This window comes from Plectropomus leopardus, chromosome 6, assembly GCF_008729295.1.
Source record: "Plectropomus leopardus isolate mb chromosome 6, YSFRI_Pleo_2.0, whole genome shotgun sequence".
Taxonomy (NCBI): domain Eukaryota; kingdom Metazoa; phylum Chordata; class Actinopteri; order Perciformes; family Serranidae; genus Plectropomus; species Plectropomus leopardus.
This window is the reverse complement of record NC_056468.1, coordinates 17,854,039-17,871,195: the sequence shown is the minus strand read 5'-3', so window position 1 is coordinate 17,871,195 and position 17,157 is coordinate 17,854,039. Positions and strand designations below refer to the sequence as shown.

At 39.5% G+C, this 17,157-nt stretch overlaps 1 protein-coding gene across 1 annotated transcript; it reads right to left on the bottom strand.

Annotated features, from left to right (window-relative positions):
* Positions 1-578: 578 nt before the first annotated feature.
* On the bottom strand, positions 579-16,680 carry si:dkey-98f17.5 (uncharacterized protein LOC569123 homolog). The gene is made up of 12 exons (XM_042488343.1): positions 16,555-16,680; positions 14,717-14,828; positions 12,695-12,788; positions 10,827-10,881; positions 7,605-7,745; positions 7,335-7,495; positions 7,134-7,232; positions 5,513-5,658; positions 5,155-5,326; positions 4,572-4,684; positions 3,495-3,582; positions 579-2,946 (listed from the first exon to the last, which is right to left on the bottom strand). The coding sequence occupies exons 1-12, from the start codon at positions 16,664-16,666 to the stop codon at positions 2,893-2,895; spliced, it is 1,347 nt and encodes a 448-aa protein (XP_042344277.1). The 5' UTR covers positions 16,667-16,680; the 3' UTR covers positions 579-2,892.
* Positions 16,681-17,157: the final 477 nt, after the last annotated feature.

The following is a 17,157-nucleotide window of genomic DNA, read 5'->3' as shown; positions in this document are numbered from 1 at the left end:
CATCCCCCTTTCATCAGAAATGTTCTGTTTTTGGATTCTTTGTTCACTGTAGAGGCATACAAGAAAAAAAGTTTTCCTTAGAAATTAAAGGTGACAAGGGCTGAGTGATTGATATACATATTTGGAAAGTGAAGTATTCTTTTAAAGGTATTTTTATAGCAGTCACCTCCATTGGAATATTTTTGTTACTAACTCAGGGAACTGAGGTTTGTCGTCTGGGCTCACAGGCAAAATAAGCAGAAATGAATTTGTTGCTTTAATATTTTTTTCCCAGTTATTGTAATTTCTCCGGTTCTCTCATGTTCATTCAGAAACGCTTGTAATGGGTATAAAGCAGATGTTTGATTACATTATGGTGTGCTGATGTAATCACTGACATACGAGTCAACTCAGCGTTTAAAAAGCATCGTTCTTTCTACGGAGAGGCCTGGAACGGCATTTTTATAACTAAACTTTTAAATAAAAGTCTTCCAACAATAACTTCTCGCTGCTTTACAAACATGTCATTCTCCGTGTTACTCCACCTGTTGCGCATCCTTCACTTTATTATAACCACGAAAACAATCAGTGGAGTTCAATCAGTAGAAAATGTTTAATGATTTTCAAAAAAGAGCATAGTTTGCAGGTTTTCAACAAGTTTCATTCTTTGAGTCGGGATTACTTAAAAACATTTCAAGTCAAATCTGGGAAAAACAACAGAATAGATAAAGTCACACACAAAAGTTTCGCAAATTTATAAATGACATAAATCAAACACAAAGACTTTCCTTAAAGTGATAGTTGTATGAGATACTCATGATGATACTAAGGTAGGCCTTTTTTGAAGTGGATAAAATATGTTTTAATATCAGCCCCTGTGGGTGCGCACCCTGTCTGTTTCTACAAACTGGAAGAGCGCCGACTGGCAGCTACTGTATGTAATACACTGACATTAGTATCTCATACAGCCCCCCCTCAAAAACCCTGAACTATACCTTTAAAGCTACAGTTGGTAACTTCCTGAAACGTAATTTTTGCTGAAACTGTCATGACATCCACACAGTATTATATGAGATATTAAATTGTTCCTCTTCCTCCTCACAGTGCTTCTGATGGCAATTATTCGAATGAACTGAAGCTGAGGGAAAATAACCAGTCAGAACCAAGTAGTCTGTAATTTAGCCGTGGCAAACTGCCAAACTAGGCTAAAATATAAATCAAGATTAGGTTACTGCATTGCCTATTACTCACCTCAAATGTTTTCAGAAACATATTTTTGTATACTGTTTAGCTGCAAAATGAGAATGTGACCTGCATTTCATATTAGAAACAGTCAAGCCCAAACCAATGCTCATGTTACAGCTAAAAAATATGTTTCTGAAAACATTTGAGGCAAGAAAGAGGCAATGCAGTAACAGGACCCTGACTCATATTCGATCAGCACCACCTAGTTTAGAAGCAATAAGAAGTGAACACAATGACAGTTTTAGCAAATATGATAAAAAGTTATTTTAATGAAAGTTAACAACTGCAGCTTAACTGAAGATAACACACAAAATACAAACTGACAGTGTTCACAATGATATTGCAAACAGCCCAAAGAGGTTTTTCTACATTATTTAGGTGAAAAGCACCTTGAAGACAAATAAATATATCTACAAAGACTGGAGTGAAGGCATAACATGGTGTTGTAGTCAGAAAGTTACACAAGGAGGGTTCAGCACTCTTTAACAACTAGGAGACACACATCAGTGCAGCGGCAGACTTCACTGCTTACTAAACTTTTCTAATCAAGTACCACAGGTGTTGACTGTGGTGTATTTAAATACTATCACGTAACGTTTTATCTGTGAAAACGTGATGACTGCACAAATCACACAACAAAACAAATGTCTAATAGTAGGACAGTAGGATGCTTTGGAGGAAGAACAAAGCTGGCAGCCTTACTGGTATGAAAATATTTGATAAAATATCTGGTCATAATGCCCAAGAGTTATCACAGTATTTGTTATTGCTTGCAGTCAAAGAAAAGTGCAGCACATTGTGGTACTGCATAAAGACAACATGACAGATTTCAGGACGGTGCTGTGAGAGTTGAGGACTACATTAGAACATTGAGAACGGGCTTAATGGAGTACATCGTAAAAAAAAACATTTTGCTAGCAGGAGGCAGCAACAAATCACTAATAACAAAATTGCGAAAAAGTTTGTAAACACTTCTTTCTGGCATGATTTTTTCTGAACTACAAACCCCCCCCCCCCCAAAAAATCTATTCACATTATGAGATATGCTTTCAACAAACGACTACAATCACAGGTTCTTCTGCACTGACTAATAAAGGCACTTCGTATTAATCATTAAAGGCCCAGTCTGTATAATTGAGTAGCATCTAGTGGTGAGGTTGCAGAACTGAAACTTCATTGACCGACGTGAATAATTCTCTAGAGCCAGTATTTGGTTTGTCCGTTCTGGGCTACTATAGAAACAACGCACCAGACTCTGTAGAAGAGGACACACTCTGTATGTAGATGTAAACGGCTGTTTCTATGGTAACGAAAACACTTCTTACAACAATTCTTATTTTCAGGTGATTATTATCTAATAAAGAAATAATCATTATAATGTATTTTATTGCTGTCGATAGATGCCCCTAAATCTTTCAAACTGTACCTTTAATTGAAGCTCTTGAGATGATACATGTTGGCAGTGATGTGCTGCATTGAGAGGTTGTACTTGCCCGACTGAGATGAGAAAAACCTGATCATTTCATGTATGATCATCTGTTCAGAAAAGTCCCACTGAGTCAACAATAAACACTAAATGATGCACAGTGGCAGATGAGCCGCTTTTCACAAAAATCTTGTAGCAATATCCCGGCACACGTGTGTAAACTGTCTTCAGCTTACCCGGGGTCAGAGGTCATACTCTGCTGCGCACTGCTGGAGGTACCATTCATACAATTTCCCCTGTGGAGTAAAATAAACTGTGTGAGATTCTGATATTTCAAAGTTGACAATTAAAATTGAGCTAGTTCATTTAAACATGCAGTGAAGTTATACTTAGATATTCATGAAATGTTGGTACTGCTTATGGTCTGTTTTTTTTCTCTTTTTTTTTGGTTACCATTTAATGTATTTCCATTCTGAAATTTCCTCTCTATACAGTAGTTTTAATTGCTAATGAGTCTGATTCAAAATCGCCTTCATATGCAGCAGGGATTCACAGGAAACTTTGCAGTAAACTAGCACTACCCTTTTATAAAACTGTATATCAACTGACACCTTATTATTTCATATGGTTGTTGTGGCAAGTTTAAAGCAGGTAGCAGTTAAGTTGCAGGCAGTAAATCCAAAGCAATGAACTCAACCAACCAAAAAAAATCTCTTAAGGGCTGCAGTCAGGCAATACATTTCGTTTGTATGTTACTAGCGACATGTTCTGCATTACACACAGCAGTACTGCAGCATTAACTTTTGTACTAGACATGACAAAATCACACAAAATAGAATCCTACCTTCTTAGTTTTGACGATATCTTGGATATAATCGCTGTACTCTGCCATCGTCCTCTTCTCCTTCTTCGTCAGCGTCTTATTCCCTCGACTGAGAATAAAAAAAAACATCATGACAATGTTCACTCAGAATTTCAATAATCACTTCCTGTGTGTATGTGTATGTGTATGTGTCTGTGTGTGTGTGTGTGTGTGTGTGAGAAAGTGTGTCTGATGTAAGTCGACTTTAATATAAACACACATCCTCCTACGTACAAAACAGGAAAAGCTCTACTTCATTTGGACACTTCTCTGGAGGTTAAGTGTGTTTATCGTGATGATATACTTTGTGTTATTTTCCTAAAAAACAACATATAGACTCATATAAAAGTAATCATTCTCAGCCGTCACTTGTGACCAACTAGAAGTGTGTGGAGGTGTATTTATCTGCACATACACCGACCTTTGTCTGTATTTTATTATTTTGCTGTGTTTGGGACTTTCCAGAGCACAGCACTCAGGTGAGCTCGGGATTTAATAAAAAGGTAGCAAAGCCACAGAAATCGCAGACACAGTGTTGAAAAAATATATCCCCCCAAATATAATCAGGAGAAAAGCCAAGCAAACAAAGCTTGCCCCAAAACAAGAGTGAGGGTTGTCTCACTTTAACTGGCAGCATGGTTTACAAACAGTAACCAACAATTTCTGCATAATACACGTTTAAGGGCGTGTGGGTATGTACTTGGCTGTAGGGCTGCAATTTCTCAGTATTTTCATCATTGACTGATCTGTGGGTAAAAAGTTTGTGCTACAAAATATCAGAAAATGGGGAACAATGTTCAGCAGAGCATCCTTAACCCCAAAAATGGCATCTTTTTTTGTTTTGTCCGATCAACAGTCATATTCAGTTCAAACTGTAAATCAGAAAACCTTCCTACTTGAGAAGATGAAGCCGATTAATTTTTGACCCTTTGTTTTTTAAATTACTTCAAACTAAAACAGTTGCAGGTTAATTTTCTGTTGACTAACCGATTAATCAATTATTTGTTTAATCTCCACATGTGTGTGTATATGCTCGTATTATATATTTGTAGCACTCACCCTGCATAGTACTTTGCTAGGAAAAGCAGGAGGTAGCAAAAACCTCCAAAAATGATGACAAACACCACTTGTCCGTCTTCTGGAATCCAGTCCCATAAATACATCACTATTCCCTGTGAGACATAAAAAACACATAGAAACTCAGATAAACATGTACACTTCAAGAAAATGTTTTTCTTTTTTTGCTGCAATTTCCAAAACCAAAATTGAATAGAAAAAAAAACATGAACCAGCATCTGTTACTTAGGGTTAGGGCTAATATTGCCCAAATGTTTATTGTAACATAAAGCATCACTTTTGGGTGTCATAAATGAGAAAAACATACGGTAAACTTCAATTATTTAAAAAAGATTACCAATTCTTTTAAGATTGTACAGTGCAAAGTCAGGAAAAAAAATCAGAAAATCCCATTTTTGCTTTTTAGGACTTTTTAAAGCCATTTTAATACCAGTCAAGGCCTTATTTCTAGGTGAATGATTTCAATGCCTTTTAAGACTTTTTAAGGATCTGCGAGAACACTGTGTATTAAAGTTATATTTATTACAGTTTTATTGTTCAGATATGTGACTCTTTCAGGACTCACTGTGAAGATGGAGACAGTCCGCGCCGGCCCCTCGCCCAACAGCTCATCCAGCTGCTCTTTGGAGAAGGTGTTCATGATGAAACTGAGGATGAAGAGGACGGGAAGAAAAACACCCAGAGCGCCGTACAAGAACGAGTGAAGACGGACACTTTTGTTGTGAGTCACATCAGCCCTGCATGCACACGGAGGAAATCTGGTTTTAATATCACTTTTTCTGCAGCAGATAGTAATATTGTGAGACTCTTATCTCCTCCTTACACATGTGATAAGGTTTATTTGTTCTGAGGTGCCACCTGTCATTTTGCATCGGGGTAAATTAAATTTAACACATGCTGTGCTGAAGGGCGAGAGGTCGAACCTGTCCTGCTCCAGTCTGCTGCTGATGGTGGAACAAATGAGGTCACAGTCTTTCTCCAGCTGATCCAAAGTCTTCTGAACAGCCTGGTTGATGGTCTTCTCGATGGTCTGACACACGCCGTCGATCTGGTTGACACAGCGGCTCGGCTAAACGAGACAAAGGCTCATGAGTGCATCCATTTTGGAATAACTGTACAAACATATTACAGCTGAGCATCTCAATGTGGGAAGGTCCGAACAACAAATCCTGAGGGTATTCTGACTGACAGCCGTGTGCACTTAGCAGGAAGTGAAGCTGTACCTGCTCAGCAAAAATAAATTGGAAGTCTGGAGATGTGCACAATCTACGGTGCAGAGAAGAGCTTCGTGGTTGTAGATCACAAGATGGTGCAGCAATAATTCAGGACTGGAGCTGCCATTGTCAAAGGTGGCTGATCAAAGGCCATGGTTTACAACCCCTGCCCCCTCCCCTCCCCCAGAGAGTGGATAACTCTCATTCATTATATTGCAAAATGAATCATCCTGTTCCAGCCATCAACAGCCACCAGGAAACGTGGAGCGGAGAATTTACATTCAAGGATAATCAATAGTTGTTCAACTCCCCAAGGACAGCAGAGAGCTTTAAATCCAGACCCAAAACCAGACTTGATCTGAGATTTGTTAGAGAAAAACACCAGCAACAGCTCCAGATCCGTTGAGAGAGGAAAGCACCACATGATTTAAGTGTGAAACAAAAAATACATTTTTCCAGTTTATTTCCTGTGTCCCTGTGTTAACTCATCATTTTTCTCTTGTTACAGGCCAAATATATATATATTTTTTAAATGTAATTTTTCATCAAAATGCCTGTGATCTTTTCTCTTCATATAAAACTGTTTCAAATGTTTGATGACTCATCCTGTACTCCAGGGCGATTACACAAGTTCATCTAATCAAATGAGACTTTAGGCAACTAGCTAGCCATGCTGGCCATATAAAAAAAAAACTACACTCCCTCTGGTTGTAGTAGTTAACAGAGCAATATGGATAGTGCCAGGAAGAGATGTGTGATTGGATATCAGATTTTATTAAAATCCCTTTTGCTACTTAACATAAATGAAACATTCTGTTTCACTGGTAAATATGTCACAGTGCAGAAACTAAAGACTCTTTAAGGGCAAGTTTCAGATGGTTATTGTTTTTTTCATTTTGTAAAATTAAAAGTTAAAACTGAAAGCATGCAAACAATGTCTTAAATGTAAATTTAAAAAAGTTAAAATTAAGGGATGCATGGTAATGGGTTTTTTGCAGATATCCGATATGCCTATAGCTGATATCAATTTATCCTATTTTTTTCCACACTTAATTTTAGTGATCTTCAAGTCTCTCTTGTAGTGCAATTAACATCATATTATGCACACTCTTAATTGTGATGGCCTGTCAGCAGATAGAGACATGAAATACAAACCTTTTAAAATGTTGAGAAAATGTGCAAACTGTGCAAAATAGGAAAAATACTTCATCTTAGGGTTGATGTTTTCAACATGTTCTCTTATTATACACGATATTATTGTGCATCGCTATTAAAATTATATCCTATTAACTGTTCATCATGGTAATATAAAGCAAGAAAACACTCTTACCCTCTGTGGGTTGGGGATATAAATTGTAGGCATCTCAAAACCACATTTGTTGAGACCTGGACGGCGACACAGCTCCTGAACTATCTGCATCATCACCCTCTGCGGTAAGAAACAGTGTTTTTTTTTTTTTTTGTTTAACTTGATTTTCTTGGAATTGAATCGATAAAAAAATTTAAAAAGTCACATATTAAGTGAACTTACCTGTCTGTCTGTTTCCCTCCCAGCTTCATCAGCCTTGCTGAGGTAGAACAACAGTTTGTCTCCACATTTCTCAGTCAGCTTCTCCACAATGTTGAGTGTGCGTTTGCAGAGTGCCTGACCCATTGGGTCGAAGAACACAAATATCAGGTCAGACTGCTCTCCTGCACACACGCGCACACACACACACACACACACACACAAAATAATATCCATTAGAGAAACTCAACAGCTTTAGAGAAGGTATTAAAACGTACAGCTGCAAAGACGTACCCAACCAGGTGATTGCACTGTTGACATCAAAAGGGTAGACCATGTCTCCGTCCACCAAACCCGGAGTGTCCACAAATGTTACCAGACTGAACTTCTTCTGCTTGGAGGTGGAGATCTCGGCAGATAGATAGTCCATAACACCTGGAAAATACAAAAGCTGTGTGTGCACAGGTGCTTCCTTCAGGATAAATTTATAGTAACAAAGACGATGAATAAAAAGTTGCTGCAGGAAGCCGTCACCACTAATGACTATATTATTATGTGCTACTGGAAGCCGCAGTGCGGTCAATACTTGGAAACCCGAGGGAGGCCAGTAGTGACATTAAAGATCAGGAACACAGTCAACTTTTAGCTTGCAGGTTTGCATTTGCAAGAAATATGCATCTGTAACTGAAATGCAAAAATGTTCAGGATGATCCGGATAAAGATGTTTGCTAGCTGCATTAAAACATTTGGAGAGAAAAGGCATCAATTTTACTCAAATGGTGGCCACACCCTTATTGAAAAAACTTTAATTTTGGCACAAAAAAAACATCTTTTTTGGTCTCAGTTTTCTTGCTGTCCCCTCTGCGGAGCAGTCTGTTGTCATGGTTACACACAACAGCTCTTCAACTGGCAGCTTTAGTGTGGGGTGTTGGACATAAAGCTAGCCAGTGAAGAACGACTGTGAGGCAACGCGCTGCGAGGTTAGGAAACTCCACACAAGTCGGCCTAAAACCCTGAGCACCAGAACAGGATCACTATTTAGACACTACTGACAAAATAAACCCCACCCACCCGCGCCCGTCACCCCATCCTCCCTCCATACACACACACACACACACACACACACACACACACACACACACACACACACACACACAGGCCTGCGATGACACTGAGGTTGTTTCATAGGAAGAGGCAGGTGTTAACAGCCAGTACAAATCCCATCCTTGTGCTGCAGCGAGCAGGGCCACTGCTGCTGTGGCACATTAGCATTCCTGTATGTTTCTCTTACATCAGCATGGCCACAGTATCGGTGCATCTGCCTCCTATCACACGTCTCAGAAGTGTATTCCCACAGCCTCGCTATATCGAGCCATTATTGTCGCACCCAAGGTGACAGCATGACTGTTGCTCCCACAGAAAAAACATCACATACATGCAGATATTATCAAGTAAATTCACATTTGATTTCTGTAAGGCTGTTGGTCTGTACTTCCCGTATGCATGCATGGATCTTTGCATTATTAACAAGACAAGCAGCAATTATGTAAGTAGAAATAAGTGGATCAAATAGCCTTGATACAGACGTATTTGTCCACTCTAGTTGAAGAAAGTCCTCTGAGTCTCTGGAAAGGTGAAAAGGAAACGAGAGCGATACTAGCTGATGGGTGCTAAGTTCCTCAAGTGACTGTAACTGAGAAGGCTGCACTGGAGATCCTGTGCATGAGGAAAAGGGCAAAGGCTGCAATAATGCTGCATCGACCAAGGCTAAAAAAGAACTTGTTGGACTAAACAGGTCAAACCAGAAGCAGTGCAAATACATCTAAAGAAAATGAGTTAACAGCATGGCCCAAAACCTTCACATGCAGTCTGAACTCATGACAACAGGTTGATAAGATAAAGACAAAAAGACAGAGTTAAACATCTTTTACATAAGTCTTAAAAAATATCAAGAAGTATCTCAAAGCACATCCCGAAGGAGACCAAACTGTATAACCGGCAGCTACTCCCACATAAGGATATATGGTGCTTTTCTGATGAGTCATCCTCAGTCGCTGTGACAGGTAAACAAACGCCTGATATAGTGCATTTCCAGAGGCAGTAGTGAAGTTCAAATAAAAAGCCTGCTTGTATTCCAGTGGCAGCAGATCGTTGGTGTAGCTCGGGGCCTGCGGAGTGGAGCTGCTGCTGCTGCTGGGGTGTGCCGTCTCTAATGGCTGTGACATTTCTCAGCAGCTCCTCCTGACTCCGCTGCACTGCTGTCGATGGGGCGTGTGACTCACAAGCCATACCGTGAGCACTCCGGTCCGCACCCAGTGAACCCTCACTCCCCATGCACTCACTGTCAAACACACGAACATACATTACCACCCCCCACCCCCCACCCCTCCGCACTGATGCTCCCACTCAGACAGCAGGCACACCCAGACTTTCTGCACGACCACCTCAACATCCAGAGGCTTCAGACCACTGCTGACGCACACAGAGCTGAGACCGATTGTCTTAAAACAATATGTCGCTAATTACGTCTCTTTCCTCTGTGAGAGTAATCTCAACTCCCATATCTGAGAAACAAGCGGCACAAATGTAATGAGAGGGGGGAACAGGAGTGTGGTCTGATTTATAAAGAAAACTTAATACGTCAAAGATATGACTCAGCGTTGAGTCATCAAGGTGAAGCACAGACTCAAAACACAGAAAACTAACTTGTGAAAACCAGAAACATGTTTACAACTACAAGTTGCATTTTGTGAGCAACAAACAGGATTAAACAGCCAAAATTTTAGTGGGTGCAATGCTTTAAAAGAGCACAACCCAACTTTTGAACTTGAGCCGAGTCTATAATGTACACTTAGATTAACTTTCCACTAAGAAATATTCATGGGCCACACAGCAGAGCGCTATCTTAAACCTCAAAGGAACCAATCTCTGGCTGCAGCTCATGATTACATTCATCTTCTGCACACTATTCCTAATGCTGCTTCTCCCCGCTGTTCCAGAAAATGTTAACACTTTATCCCCCTCTGTTCGCTCTTTGATGTTTCTCATCGTGATGTCAGCAGAGGAAACAACAGATCAATAAAAAACACAACCATATGCTTTTCTCAGTTGCACACACTGCAAAGGTAGTGACACTAATTTGAATTTTTAGGTTTCAAAGTTAATGAGCTTATGTAGTGCACCAAGACTGCAGTGCTGATGTTATAATTGCACATTTTACACTAGTTTTGGTATTAAAGGCGAGAAGATGCATCGCCACTAGATTTAAGTGATTATCCTCACAAGGAATACATAAAAAAATGTACTAAATAGTTCTGTTATGTGATGCGTCTCATTAAAAACAAGCAAAACTTACACATAGGGGTTAATTTAAGAACATAAAAATGGATTGCAGTAAAGAATAAGTACAACAGAGAGGCATCATTTTCAGTGCAAACATGACAAATACTCTTAACAATGCACTTTTCAGAAACCAAACATGAGTTACTGGTGCTAATACAAGAAGAGCAGGCTTACCTTTGAACTCAAGGAGTGGTCGAAAGTGAGGGTAGAGATGCAGCGTTGCATTCCCCTGTGACAGAGTCAAAAGCACAATGTGAGAAATAACCTGATGAGACAAATATTGATCTGCAGTTCGTCTGAGCTCCCGACCCGCTACAACAGAGTCCTCTCTCTTCTAGGTACTTTGCACATAGTCTTGTTCCACCGGCTGCTGCAGCTCGGTACGCTCGCTTTAAGCTCTTTCCGTACATAGGAGATAATCCTTCCTCTCTGCAGTCCTGCACTGCAAATATATTATTCATCTTCATCACCTTCACCACAGCAGGATGTGAGCAGCGAGGCAGAGGGAGAGAATGAGAGAAGACAGAGAGACAGGTGTCTCCCGAGCCTATTTATATGCTGCAAAGAGGCATCCTCTGTGTGTGTGTGTGTGTGTGTGTGTGTGTGTGTGTGTGTGTGTGTGTGTGTCTACACAACAAAACCCCTCATTGGAGCAGCATACAGAATGAGAAATCACTACCGACTGAGGGAGTGCTCGTCTGTACAAGCTGACATCGAATGTATCACTTAATCAAACTTAATGGCCGCCTGCAGCTTCAGTTCTTGTTCAGTATTGTTGTATTTATCATTGTTCTCTTTTCAAGCGTTAGTTGATCATTTTGTTGGTCAGATCTTAAACACACAAAGTTTTTCTGTCAGTCTGAGTTGACTGAGGTAGCTTCAGGTCGAGCTTTCTTTTGTGCTTGTCAGTGTGCTGTGCAGTGTACTTTTGGGGAAGTTTTGGTCCCCAGACTTTGCTGTAGAGTGAGTGCTCTTCACTGTCACACTACTCTTTGGTAGAGGGTGCAGTGGACGCAATGCAGCGGCACATAGGAAGAGACACTCTGTACTGTAAGGCTCAGAAAAAATATCTTTTCTCTTCTGCTTAAAAATGGTGAATTTATAGCTCACAGAAACTCAATATGACACAATCTGTGGCTTTCATTTAATATCTCGTGTGTGCAAAAAAAATTGCACATTTGCAATCTGATGTTAGCGCTGTTAGCTTGTTAACTATATCACATGAATGCCACTGTCACACTGAATGTCCCGCTGAGCCCCGTTTAAACTGTGAAAGTAGCACATAATAATATAGTCATTAGTGGTGACAGCTTCCTGCAGCAACTTTTTATTCATTGTCAACATTCAAAAAAAATGTTGAATATTAGTATTTAACAGGTACAGCCCTTGTATTTAGAAAAAGAAATCTAAAAATCTATAAATGATTATTTCCAATACCATCAAAAACACAGACACTGCTATCTAGAGGGGTGAATTATATTGTAGTGCACAGCATGCACCACCAGAGGTCAGCCTCCAGCTGTGGGACCGGCAGCTGAGCTGAGAAAGATGGTGACTGCGAGTGGTGGGGATAACGTTACAGGACTATATAAAGCCAGTCAACAATGGCAGAGAGAGAGAGAGAGAGACAGCAGGGATAAACAGCTGTAGAGTCCGCATATTTTCACATCCAACGCATAGATTTAAGGGTTTATTCCACCAAACCAGAGGTGGAGCAATGAAAAGAGTAACCATGACTGTTTTGGTGAGTTTTATTTTGATTCCGTCGCGTTTGAATGAAGCATGTTTTGTGACGAGTTACAACACTGTTAAGCTAACAAGGCAACAAACAAGGGAATTAATAAGGAAAATAAGTGTAAGAATATTTGCTTTATTGACATTTTGGGAGACATACAAAAATGTCATACATGCTACATTTACTTTTATCACCAGCAGCTTTTACTGGATTTGTATTTGATTGTTTCTAACACAAAATACTGTATACCACAGTGAAATGTCAGGAAGGTATGAAAAAATAGAGACCACCCTCATGCTGTTCTTACCGTCAGTGATTCTCTTTTGCGACCACTCGTGATGAACGTAAACCCTTGCGTTTCAATGGCGACGCCTGTTTTCTGTATGTGCTCCTCAACATACCTGCAATGACAGCAAGGGACATCGAATGCATCAAAAACATGTTCTTAACTTTGATATGGCATAAGCGCACAAAATCTAATAAAACAACACCTTATTCTGGTAATAGAGCTGCAACTACTTAAACAAATAGTGTATTGATAATTTTTACAACTAATCATTTACTTTAAAACTGTGAAAAATGGCCATCACTATTTGTCAAAGTGACGTCTTCATGTTGGTTATTTTGTCTGACCAACACTCTAAAACTCAACATTTTAAATTTTCATTACATAAAGCAGGCAAAGCTGCAAATCCTAACATTTGAGAAGTTAAAACAATTGAGTGTTTAGCATTTTGTCAATTTATTCTCTGCCTATCAACAGGTCAGTTAAATGTGTGATAATTTGAGCACTAATTCCATAAACTAGCTCGGCCCCTGCGTTAAAGGATCATTGATCACTGGTGTTTTTATCAATGGATGCCTCAAGAGGTCAAACAATAACTTACAAAGTCAAACAGAAAAAACAATTTCAAATTTACAGCCAGCCAGATAAAACTGCCTTTTCTACTCTCATGTTCTCAATTCCAACACTTTTTTGTATCAATAATAAACGCAAGAACTATTAGGATTAACATCTGTAATGTTTGCATAAGATGAGACAGCAACACGCTACATTTTTAAATCTTATTCAAGTATTACAGCTGATAACTGGTGCTTCAAGTAAGAGTGAATCCCAAGTATTTCCCCAAACAACTAATGCTGCAATAAATAAAGAGGTCAAATTACTGATTAAGCTTATTTGACAGCAACTCTGGTAATAAAACAATGGTATATCATTAAGTACAGAAAGTCCACTGTAACTTATCTAATATTTCCATTTCTCTTAACTCTCACCTTTCACCACACAAACAACTTCATGCTAAAAACACCCCCACTCTAAAATATGTGAGGTCAGCAACCATCAGCATGATTGACAGCTGCGCTCTCAAAACACATTCCTGGATTAGGTGAGGGGAACATTTTGACTGCAAAAGAGTTTTTCAACCTCTCACAATGACATGACAGTAGACTGCAATATAACAATTTTAACCCCCCAAAAAACATAACTAGAGCCAAAACAGTTAGTCAGTATGTCATCTGGATGGTAAGTTCATTGGCAGCGGTTTAGTAGGTTATTAGTTTAAATTATTTTTGGGACAAAAAATGCCAAAAGTGCAGCTTTTCTTTGTCATAAATTGGAATAACCCTTTTTTAAAACAGTTTATTCAACTAAATAAGCTATTCTGATGATGTCACCCTGAGTTCTGTGAACTTGTGAGGAACATTTTTTGTTATTCTCCTACATTTTGTAGATGAAATGATTTAATGTATATATAAAAAAAAAGATTAATTGACACAGAAAATACATGTTGCACCCCTGTCAAGAAGATTCAAAATGTTTTGCTATGGCATTAAAGGGGAACAAAGTCCACTTTCAAAATTTGAGGAAGTACCTTCATATATCAGGTGTGTTAGCCAAAATTAGGCATTTTTTTCTTTTAATTTTACATAGAAAACGGGTATCAACAATTTCTAAAAACATTTGACTATAATCACAATACATGTGATTATGGAGACATTAAATTACATGCTAGAGGGTTTTTATCCATATCACACACCCCTGAATACCCAATTATTTTCTCCCCATTGTCTTTCCTTTAGCATGATTCTAAAAGTAGCTTTTGTCAAAACACTCAAATGGCAAACAAACTAGACCTATTTGTCTCTTCCTGACAACTTAGTAACAAAATCTACATTTCATGTGGCAATACTGCTGCATTAAACTACAAAGTCATGTGAGAAGATGATATTTCTGTTTGACTCGTTACCCAGCTGTTCATTTACACACGGAGAGAAGGGCGTGAAGACGAATGGTGCTATAGAGCCCATCAACAATAATATGTATTACCAGTTAATAAAGGAGCTCTTCCCTGCAGAGTGGTTCCCCATTATCGTCACAGTGATCTTCTTTCTGGGAGGCAAAAGCCGAACTCCGAGGCTGCTGGCAATCTTCACCAGCCCTAAAAACACACACACACACACACACACATACACACACACACACACACACAGTGAGCAGGACATGCAGCAGTTACATTGGCATCATCACATTTTAACATGTGTGTGAATGTGTGACAATAGTGACCCTTGATAATTAAAAACAGTATACATGGTAGAAGGCTGAGATAAAATGGTAACACTTTATTTCACAAGTAATTTCAAAATAATTTCCACAGTTTCCCTTGAAAGAACAATATAATATTTACAGGGAAAATAAAGACAGTGTTCAACAGGTACATTTCCAGTAAAAAATAAAAAGCCTTTCTGGGCCTCAAATTATCATATAATGGTACTGGACGGTGTAATTTCACTTTTGGCCACTGTGTAAAATTTGCCTCAAAGCCCAGCGATGTGATGGAGCGGTGACAGGGGGCTCAGTGGTTGATGAAAGAAAGCTCCTGCTACCAGCATCAGCCAATAGCTAAATTCGATTGCAACAGCCAGGTTTCAACCTTTAGAGTTTAGTCACGATGCATATTTACAAAACATAGTGCAGAATATCAAGACTTTGCACTTAGATGTCAAAAGTTAGATCTGAATCAATCAACAACACTTTTGCTTATTATTGCTTTTGAACTGAAAAATGTGGTTGGGGGTTTACTCGCTGTAGCATAGCTGAACTGATCTCTTCGCAAGATAATCTTTTGTTCTCTATGAATCTACAGCACTTCATTGGAGGTCGACTAATATTGGTTTTTCAGGGCCGATACAGATTATCAGCACTTAATGAGACTGATAACTGATATTTGGAACTGATATGCATTTACAATAAAAAAGAAAATTTTTATGTCAAAATTTAAAATTTGGAATATAAGAAACTCCAACACAAAACTTTGTTTAAATGCCTTTCGAAAATGTTTAATCAAAACTAAACCTTTCAACATCATATACAGCAGGGTCCTTGCAACTACATTATTATTTTATTTTTTACAAATTTCAGTGAAAACTTAAATAAAAAATAAATGAATAAAAAAAGGTTCTCTAAGGTTTTACAAAGTAAATTCCTCCCATACTGACGCTTTCATTGCATGTACCTCAGACTGCCTTCTCTGGTGCTGGTTGAGTGTAAGATGCACACTTTTTCATTAATTAAGTTATCGGCGATCAATGAAATAAATGCCAAATGCCGCCCCCATAATCGGCCAGGCCGATAATCTGTCGATCCCTTCGCTTCAGTGTTATTGAAATGAACCAGCTCACACTTCTCATCACATAGGCCTGTTCCTGTTTCCTCTGTTATCCCAAGTTAACCATACTGTAATAATTAAGACAGGAAACAAAACTGTAATAAGACACCTCCCTGGTGTGCAGTTGTCCAAATATTTACCGTACCATAACACAAGCGCCCCCTTTACTCTGCTAAAGCCCACTTCCCCCACGTTAAAAACACCGTGTGTGTGATGCAAGCTGTCAGTTTATTGGCTGCAGACAGTCAGAGAGGCGCTGCCCGCCGGAGCTGCAGCGGAGCCTCACCACAGTTCAATGTCATGCGTTTGACACAGACAGACAGCTGCTGCACAACTACTACACTTCACACATTAACCCTGCAGCCTTTTAGTTTAACTCTCTCCGCAAACTTCAGTCCCACTAAACACCAAGTTACATAACAACACAGCTTTACGCGCCTGGATCAGCTTTACGGTCCCAACTTTGCTGCAACGTTAATCCCGGTTATTGATTATTTACCGTTTTCGCTGTCCACATATAAACTGTGGCACTCTTTCAGGATCCTCTCACTCGGGGTGGTGATCGCAGACTCCAGAGGGTTTGCCACACAGCGGGGCTTTCTGCCCGACATTATGAGCACAGACAGCAGACAGCCGCCGCTCTGCTGTATCACAAGCCGACAGGGGAAGAGTTTGAGTGTTGCACACACGCTCTGCTGTGCGGATGAAGCGCCCCCCTGCGGGCACACACTGACAGGACACCGGGGACAGGCTCATCGTCATCAGGCAAACTTGATCCTTGAACCTGCATCAAAAATATCAGGTTGCATTCAGAAGCATTCAGAATTTGCAGGTCAGAGGTTAAATTCAGTTGTCCCTAGTGTCATGAACATGTGACTGATGGACAGAGTGTAGTCTAAGCTGCAGGCTCCCTCAACCATTTTCTAATTCACAACAGAAAAACTGATTTGCACACGGGATTTATTTTTTTATTTTTTGTACTTTCAGTATACATAAGATGCCAGAGTGTGTAAAACAGCATCCAAATAGAGCTTGTTTATCAAAAAAGTGCCAGTGGAGGGTCTTCTGCAACCCATGCAGAGGTCCTAACAAAGACCATTAT

Excerpts from the sequence above, each read along its gene's own strand:
- si:dkey-98f17.5 (XM_042488343.1), bottom strand. The coding sequence starts at position 16,666 with ATGTCGGGCAGAAAGCCCCGCTGTGTGGCAAACCCTCTGGAGTCTGCG. Across the intron at positions 10,882-12,694 it reads GCAAAAGAGAATCACTGACG|GGGAATGCAACGCTGCATCT; the intron begins GTAAGAACAGCA and ends ACTCTGTCACAG. Across the intron at positions 3,583-4,571 it reads CTAGCAAAGTACTATGCAGG|TCGAGGGAATAAGACGCTGA; the intron begins GTGAGTGCTACA and ends TTTTATTCTCAG.